This window comes from Theropithecus gelada, chromosome 6 (genome assembly GCF_003255815.1).
Source record: "Theropithecus gelada isolate Dixy chromosome 6, Tgel_1.0, whole genome shotgun sequence".
Taxonomy (NCBI): Eukaryota; Metazoa; Chordata; class Mammalia; order Primates; family Cercopithecidae; genus Theropithecus; species Theropithecus gelada.
Genome location: NC_037673.1, coordinates 153,792,900 through 153,802,447, shown reverse-complemented (window position 1 = coordinate 153,802,447; position 9,548 = coordinate 153,792,900). Strand labels below are relative to the sequence as shown.

Genomic DNA, 9,548 nt, shown 5'->3' with positions numbered 1-9,548 from the left:
TTTTTTAGAAGTAAAGACTATGCCTTTTCCATCTTTGTTTTCAAGAGGATACATACACTGAGCTGTGTGCATGACCCATAGGAACATTTGATATTTACTTGTTGAATGCATGTTGTTCAATGATATGTAGTCTTTAATTGTCTGTGGAAAATGAAACCACATAACCATTTTTACTTAAGGAAAATTTCTGAGAGTTTGCGATTTAAATAAATACGGAACCCAGGCCCTATGCACCACATTTCTTAAAACACAACTTTAATATTGCCATATTCAACTTTTAACTCTGTGTGCTCTACAAAGGATAACACGTATTTGTAACATTTTTATTTTGAACACTAGCAGTGACTGTACATTAATAAATATGCATCTGATCCAAATATAAATACATAGTCTCAAAAGGTACAAAATGCAAAATCTACAAAATAAAACTAGAACAAAACTCCGCATAAGGGAGTTCTCTACAAACACAGGGGACCATTTACAAAATGTGAGAAGAGAAAAACCAGGCAGGAAGCCCATTTTGCGGGATAGGACACCGGGAGGTGAAGTATCTACACATGTTGACTTAAGGCTTTGATGAATCTGAGTTTGAAAAAGATAATACCATGCACAGGGGAATTTTCTAAACCAAACCACAGAGATCAGTCAATTCCAATGTTTTCTTTCTAGACTGAATGTTCCAGAAATCATCTCTAATTAAGGGTTCCAAAAGATAATGTACAAAATTCTAAAAAGGAAACAGAGATAATTTTGGATAAGCTGAGTAAAATCATCTTCTGAATGACAGAGTTTTATCTTGAGGCTCTCCACTTCACAATAATTATAATTAAAAGTTATGCATCTGAATCTCAAGTCAGTCAAAATGTCACATGATTTAGAAAGAGCCAATTGCAACATCATCCTCTCATATCAGGGAATGTCCCTCCTCATGAAGGGTTCAAGAAGACTGCAGCTGAAAGTTGGAATGATAATTAAAGGAAGGACTCACACTTCTACAGAAGAATCTTCTAAAGTTGCTTTGAAGCTCGTCTATAAACGGCTTCAAGCAACATGACTGGTGGGTTGTGAGAATTAAAGGGTTCATTAACTGAGAATTAAAGGGTTCATAACTATTAACATGACCAAGGTAAGGATACAGAGTAGGAAAAGGAAAATCCTATTCCAAGTTGGAGGGCCATGCCATCAACCACAGTGGTCTGTGCCAGAGCAACACTATTCGCTAGTGGTTCTATATTTACTTCTTTACTGACTTTCCATCTTTCCTCTCTGTTGTATTTATTCCCTCTTCAATCCCCTTCACTTTCAGTAGGAGGCATTGTCGAAAAGGAATAAAGAATCTGTGTATTGGGGTCAGACAGATTTGGGCTAGAATACCAGCTCTAGACTTTCTGGTTCCGTCACTTTGGGCAGATGTCTTGGTCTTTTAAAGTCTCAGTTACATTATTTGTAAAATGGGAATCATAATACTGCCTCATGGAGATGTGAACCCTGGGTGAACAGAGATAGTGCAGGAAAGTCTCCTAGCTCAGCACATATTCGCCTTGCATACAGAAGTGCTCAAGCCAGAGTAGGCATTCTCGTGCCTCTTAGAAGCACCCCAGTCAGTGCCTGGCTGTTTCCATCCTGATGGTTTGAGCAAGAACAGACTCTTTATTTCTCTCCTAGAATTTTAGGAGGCTTGGAGTCTCAACCTTAAAATTGTTCAATCCTAGGGCCTAAACAAGTTTCAATTGCTCGCCAAAGCAACACTAACCAACACAATGCTGCCCTCTGTTGATGAGGATCGGATAGTGCAGAGAAGGGGCTGATTCCCAGAGACTGGAAAAACAGGATGCCCCTTAGAGTCCGTATTCAGAAGCGATCATTTCTTCTCAGGATGCTGGTGGAAGCGTTCTGTGCTGAAGAAGAGACATAGTCACCTGCACAGCTTCATATAAAAGATGAGCATGGGAGTGATAAAACCTAAGGTCTCTTCTTGTACCACGTGGTTCTCCACCGTCAGATGTTCTCTTGTTCTGGCGCAGACATCAGATACCCAACGCTCCAAGCATGGGACCTGAACTGCTCACCCCAATCCATCCAACGGGTCTCACCATGCTCCCTTCAAGGAGAGAGGTAGCAGCGTACTCTGTAAAACCTCATAGAGCTGCTTCTCAGAATATCCGGCCTCCTGTGTGAGCAGCTGTTCTATCATTCTCTACGGCAGGAAGCTGTGGCTGACAGCATCACAGCAACAGAGCACACTCACTCTAACCTTAGTTAACTCACCAGTTTTCTTAGAAAAAGAGTCATGCTCTTTGTTCCCCTTGCCTCCATATCCTGGGATACTGTGTTGTTGGGTCAAATAAAAAGTCCCTGGAACCATAAACTTTAGATTCATGTTAAAAATAACAATAAAAATAGCAATCTGGGTCTTACTCATGTCTCTCTCTATTACTAAGAAGTGCAAGAATGCTGCCTGAAAGCTGTCAGGTTGAGGTTTGTGCACCACATGTGACAAGAGGCTAGAGGGAGGGCAGAGACATCATTTCTGTTCTGGCCTGGCTCCCAGCTTGGTGGCTGACCCTCCAGCTGTGGCTTGACTGCCAGCTGTGGTCAGGATGCTGCTTCCATGGTGACTCAGGGACTGATGCCACAGGCCAGGCTGCCTCTGGAGGGTCCTGGGTTGGTGGCAGCTTCTAATGCTCTATGGAAGGAGGACATATCCTTCCTCCGTTCAGGATCTGCAGCCCGTGGCCTGGTACTCAGTCTCTACTAAAGTCCCGATTCTGCAATTTCAGCCAGTTGACGCAGCAGTCTGGAGAAGGCTGGCCGATCTTCTGGTCTCTGGAGAGGGAAAAAAGAATTCTGTAAGTTCCCTGTACTTGTGTGTCATAGGTAAATCCAAAACAAACCAGAATTTAATAGCAGCATCCCCTGTGGAGTTTTATATGTGCTTCCATATAGACTGTATTCCACATACATTGTCCTAGTTTTTAACAGCAGGTATTCTGGAATCCAATAGACTAGTGTTTAATTTCAGTTGTACCATGAATTAGCTGTGTGACATTGAGCAGATTATTTAACCTCTTTGAACCTCAGTTTTGTCATTTGTAAAATGGGAATAATAATAGTATCTACCTCATGAAATTGTTTTGAGAATTAAATCACATATAAAAATATATCATGACATTAATGCTAAAGAACATCAAAATATGAAATATCTGGGTATAAATCTCAGAAAATATCTACAGGATCTATATGAGAAAAAATTAAGCGGCCGGGCGCGGTGGCTCAAGCCTGTAACCCCAGCACTTTGGGAGGCCGAGACGGGCGGATCACAAGGTCAGGAGATCGAGACCATCCTGGCTAACATGGTGAAACCCCGTCTCTACTAAAAAAATACAAAAAACTAGCTGGGCGAGGTGGCGGGCGCCTGTAGTCCCAGCTACTCGGGAGGCTGAGGCAGGAGAATGGCGTAAACCCGGGAGGCGGAGCTTGCAGTGAGCTGAGATCCGGCCACTGCACTCCAGCCTGGGCAACAGAGCGAGACTCCGTCTCAAAAAAAAAAAAAAAAAAAAAAAAAAAAAATTCTAATAAAAGAAACCAAAGAAGATCTAAATAAATGGACAGATATTCCATGCTTATGGACAGGAAGACACTATAGTGTTAAAATGTTAGTTCTTCCCAACTTCACTTATAGATTCAATACAATCCTAATAAAAATCTCAGCAGGTTATTTTGTAGATATTGACAAACTTACTGTAACATATATATGGAGAGGCAAAAGACCCAGAGAGCCAATACGATAATGAAGAACAATAACAAAGCTAGAAGATTGACCCTACCTGACTTCAGGACTTACTTTAAAGCTACAGTAATGACAGGATGGTACTAGTGAAAGAATAAACAAACAGATTAATGGATCAGCCCAGATATAGATCCATATAAATATAGTAAACTAATACTTAACAAAGGAACAGAGGAGAAAGGGTATAGTCTTTTCAACAAACAGTGCTGTAATAATTGGACATCCATATGTGAAACAATGACTCTAGTCACAGACCTTATACCTTTCAGGAAAATTAACTCAAAGTGGATCACAGACCTAAATGTAAAAATGCAAAATTATAAAACTTCCATAATAACATAGGAGAAAATTTGGGGGACATTGGGCTTGGCAATGAGTTTTTAGATGTAAACCAAAAGCACAATTCATGAATAAACAAGTTGATGTTGAGCTTTGTTAAAATATTTTAAAAATCTGCTCTGTGAAAGACACTGTCAAGAGAATAAGAAGACAAGCCACAGACTAGGAGAAAATATTTGCAAAGCACATGTCTGATAAAGGACTTGTATCCAAAATATACCAAGAACTCTTAAAACTCAACAGTAAGTAAACAAACAACCTGATTGAAAAATGGGCAAAAGATCTGAATAGATATTACCAAGAAGATATACAGGTGGCAAATAAGCATATGAAAATATACTTAACATCATATGTCATTAGGAAAATGCAAATTGAAACAACAATATAATATGACTACACATCTATTAGAACCACTGAAATCCAAAACAACGAATGCTAATGAGGAACTCTCATTGCTGGTGGGAATGTAAAATAATACAGCTACTTTGGAAGACATTCTGGCAGTTTCTTAACAAGTTAAACATAGTCTTACCATATGATTCAACAAGCATACTCTTAGGCATTTGCCCAATTGAGTTGAAAATTTATGTGCATACAAAAATCTCCACATAAACATTTATAGCAGCTTTATTCATAATTGTTTAAAACTGAAAGCAAGCAAGATTTCCTTTGGCAGGTAAATGTATAAACAAACTGTGGTATATCCATACAATGGAATATTATTTCGCAATAAAAAGAAATGAGCTATCAAGCCACAAAGACATGGAGGGACCTCAAAGGCATATTACTGAGTGAAAGACACCAGTCTGCCTGAGCACTCGCACCTGTAATCCCAGCACTACAGGAGGCCTGAGGTGGGTGGATTGATTGCCTGAGCTCACCTGGGCAGTGTGGCAAACCCCATCTCTACTAAAAATACAAAAAATTAGCTCGGCACAGTGGCACACGTCTGTGGTCCCAGCTACTTGGGAGGCCGAGTGGGAGGACCGCTTGAGACGGGGAGGCAGAGGTTGCAGTGAGCTGAGATCGCACCACTGCACTCCAGCCTGGGTGACAGAATAAGACCCCATTTCAAACAAAACAAAACAAAACCCCCAAAACCCAAACAAACAAACAACAGAAAAACTGAAAGCAACCAAGATTTCCTTTAGTAGGTAAGTAGATAAACAAGCTGTGATATATCCATACAATGGAATATTATTTCACAATAAAAAGAAATTAGTTATTAAGCCACAAAAAGACATGGAGGGATCTTAAATCATATTACTGAGTGAAAGAAGCCAGTCCGAAAAGCCTACATGCTGTATGATGCCAACATATGGCATGCTGAGAAAGGCAAAGCTATGGAGACAGTGAAAAGATCAGTAGTTGTCAGTGGTCTGGTGATGAGGAGAGGGATAAATGGGTGAAGGACAGGAGATTTTTTAGGGCAGTAAAACTATTCTGTCTGATACTATAGTGACAGATATATGGCATTATGAATTTGTGAAAACCTACAGAACTCTACAGCACAAAGACTGAACCTTAATGTAAACTATGAACTTTAGTTAATGTATTAATAGAAGTTCATTAATTGTGACAAAAGTATCACACTCATGCCAAATGTTAGTGAACAGTGAAACTGTTCAGGTGAGGTGGGTATATGAGAACTCCGTACTCTTTGTTAAAAAATAAAGTCTATTAATTTAAAAAAATCAATACATGATGGTTAAAAGAGGAAAAAAGTGCTAACTGAATGTCAGCCATCATTATTACTATTGCAGCTAATCCTTATGAAGTGGATAAGATTTGTTTTATGCCCTTGTTTATGTCTTTATTGTTTGTTTCTTTCCGATTATAAAAGCTCTGTGAACTCATAGATCAATCATTATTTAATTCTCTCAACAGTAAGAAAAAGGAAGTTCAGAGAATTGTCAAAGATTAGTGGCAAATAAATGGTAAAGCTGAGACAAAATCCTAGTGTTCTAAATTTTTTGTATTCCACCTTGTTGTCCTACAATGATCTGAATTTTTATTAATTCTCTATTTCAGCAACTTTCCACTTTGGCTGAAATGTATGATTTTCTAACTCAGCAAAGACTAAGACTCACAGTGATGGGACTCAAGCCATGGCCTGCAGTCCAGGGATGGGGTAAATGAGCCACCCGGGTGGGTACGGAGTAATTGCCTCCCCATTCATTTTAAATTGCTGAATGAATAAAATGTACTCAAATTAAGCCATTTTAATATTTTCATAGCGCAAGTGAACTTCGTTCCCGAAGTTATTTCTATAACTTCTAATGGTTTTATGATGTTACGGATTTTTTTTTCTCTTCTCAGAAAATCAAGAAGGAAACTGGCATAGGCCACACCCCATCTTCCTCTCTGAAGCTATGCTTATAGCTTGTGACATTATGTAGCAAACCAAATAACCTTTAAGGTCACCGTCAGCTCCTTTTTAGGGATGGGGGATCCATCCCGTTAATAGATCCTCAAAGTCATGTTGTTGCTAATCTATATTAGTTATCCCTCCTGCCTCATCCTTCTGAGAGGGTTCCTTTCTCTAGGGAAGGAGGAGGCAGGTCCTGAAATTGTATACGACAATGCATGGGGAAGCACTTCCTCCGCTGACCTCTTTCCAGCAGTGATTCATAATCTGGTAGACATGTGTGGAGGCCAGCCGGGGCTTGTACAACCGAAATCCGGTGCTGATGTCTTCCACCACCTCTGAGTTGCTCCGGTTTTCATACGGGATTTTGCCTTCACTGAAAACTTCCCACATCAGCACACCTACGAGAAATGGTGAGCACAGCACAGTGAATGACAAAGCTCACAGACAGCAAACAAACCAACCTGCCTCTAGAAATTACAGACTCCTTGGCACTAGGATCCATGTGCTACCTCCAGAAGTACATTGAGTCTACCTGAGGTTTGTTAGGCCTGTCTTATTTTTAAAGAACTGAAATTTCCCGACCTTTGTAGTGGAGAAGGATTTTTCAAGATGGACCCTTTGTTATATCAAACTCAAATGCTACAACTAACAGTTGTAGACTGAAACACCACGATGCAGGATGTAAATCAATGGCGTGCAGGAGGTGTGACACTATAGGGATTGGGGAGGATTGTGGAAAATGAAATAAACAGTTCTGTCTTAAGGAGACAGCTATGATTTGACTCCAACCAAAGTATGGCACATGAAAATGAGGGATCAGAATTGTCACATTTTCTGATTTTTTTTTTTAAAAAAGAAGTCAAAAATTAAGAGTTGAACTTCTTGAATTTTAAAAATACCATGCAGACTAAGCAAAACACATCTTTTGCTTGTCTAGTTTTGACCTCTGATTTAATCCCTTTCTTTTCCTCTTCTCCCCTTAGTAGAAATGTCACACCCAGCTTTGTCTTTATCATGTGCTGATATATTCACAGGTTGTCAGAGCAAGAAGGCTGCTTGCAAATCAGCTAATCCAGAGCTTTCCGAAGCTTGTTCCAGAGAATCTTAGAGTACACATTCCCAACGCATGATCCCCAAAACACCTGAATAAAAATCATCTCACAGGCTTGTTCAAATGGCAGATTCCTGGGCCCTAGCCCAGATCCAGTGATCAGAATCTCTAGTGTTACTCAGAGGTGCCTCCGGAGTTGGAAATTCAGAACCTGACCCTAAATAAGAATGCTTATCACTCCAAGACACCATAATTTTTAGTGAAAATTTATTTGAAAATGTGCTGCTGCTAAAACATGGTTTCAGAATGATTTCTTTAATACATAGATGCATAGATGAGATATGTATAGATAAAAAAAATTGAGTGAAGTACAAAGAGGTTGACTTGTTCTGAATAGCACACTGCTAATGAGGGCAAAAAATCTTAAAACATAGGACAAAGTCAAATGGGTTGATGCAGGCATGGAGCTTTCAGTTCATCCAGGTTTCTGTTGCTTAGGCTGGTACCCCCAGTTTTTTCACACTTTTTTTTCATTGACCTCTTTCTATTCTGCATCCATCCATCAACCCCATTTCTGGACTCTCTTCAAATAACATATCCTAGGCAGGGATGAATTTCAGCCCAACCCTCTAACGGTAAGATTTTGCAGGAAATTCCCAGGCTGATACCCTTTGGCTGAATAAACCCCATTCAGAGTCAGAAGGTGAATGTGCTAAAGTGGCCATTGCTCCAAATGTCTCATTGTGGGGCCCTTGCTTGGTGCAGTGTGATCAGTTTCATCACCCATAGTGAGATGACTGTACATCAGCCCCAACCTTCCTAGTTATACACACTGGGGAGAGGAGAGTCATCCAAGAATGCTGTTAGTAAATTTCTTTCAGGTCCATTCTGTAACTTAAACCTGGTTAACAAAGTGGCTGCTAGGTTTGGTGAACAGGGGACTGTTTTAAGAAACAGGTAGGACTCATAATTAACAAACCACTTGGCTCCTAGAGATGGATAGTCTAAAATGCTGGAGAAGATTTTTAACACTCATTCTTCTCCTAAAAGATTTACCTAGCCAACCTCCCCCTGGTTTCTACTACTAGTAAGACCTTGTCAAACCCTTCCTTCATACCGAATGGCAAAAATCAATCTTCAAGTAGTTTCTGTACACAGTATAATTCTTCTTGTAATCCAAATCAAAGAGGTTCTCTGGTATATATTTGTTGCACACTTTAGTATGCACAAACTATGACTTCAGGTGACATGACAAATCCAGCAAGAACATTTGGTACATCCCGCCATACCAACATCATTCATTCATTCATAGCCCTTTGCACTTTTTAGAAATTCTAATTCTTTATCATGGCCTGCCACCTTCATTGTCTATTGTTCTCCCAATAAGTCAGTACCCCCTGTTCTTTGGATGCACCAAGATTTTGCACTTGCTGGTCCCTCTATCAGGGACACTGTTCCCTGTCTCTTCAAATGGTGACAGCTCCCTCCTATCATTCAAGTCTCTGCTAAAGAATTACCTTCTGAGAAAGGCCCTCCCACACCACCCTATTCAAAGCAGACCCTCTCTCCATTCTAGTCACTCTGCCCCATTACTGTTTTATTTTATTCCTAGCACCTACTTATGATTGCTTGACTTTATCTTCTATCCCTTAGCTTGTTTATGATTGTTATGGTTTATGATGGTTATTATGATCTTTTGTGATTTTCTGTCTCTCCTCCCGTCTCAAATTTAGTTCCAAAAGAACAGAAGTCTTTCCTGTCCTATGAACCATTGCATCCTCAGCACCTAGATTAGCCCTTGGCATAGAATAGATCCTCAGTTCATTGTTTTTGAATTAATAAATATTAATACTTATTGAGAGATAAGTATGGAAATGTAATGTTGGACGAAACATGGTCCCTGCCTTCAAGGGGCTCATATTTGAATCTCCTGATTTCTCCAGCTTTTGACTTCACAGCAGCTGGCACCAGAACGCTGTTTTCACTTTTAGTTTAGC

General features: G+C 39.9%; 1 protein-coding gene across 1 annotated transcript in view; it reads right to left on the bottom strand.

The window, feature by feature from the left end:
• Nucleotides 1–242: 242 nt before the first annotated feature.
• The window catches only part of ITK (IL2 inducible T cell kinase), a 74,935-nt gene continuing 65,629 nt past the window's right edge, over nt 243–9,548 (bottom strand). Inside the window, exons 16-17 of the mRNA XM_025388438.1 lie at nt 6,741–6,898; nt 243–2,826 (exon numbers count right to left, since the gene is read on the bottom strand). Coding sequence (XP_025244223.1) covers nt 2,755–2,826; nt 6,741–6,898 — 230 coding nt within the window. The 3' untranslated portion in view covers nt 243–2,754. The remainder of the gene's footprint in view (nt 2,827–6,740; nt 6,899–9,548) is intronic.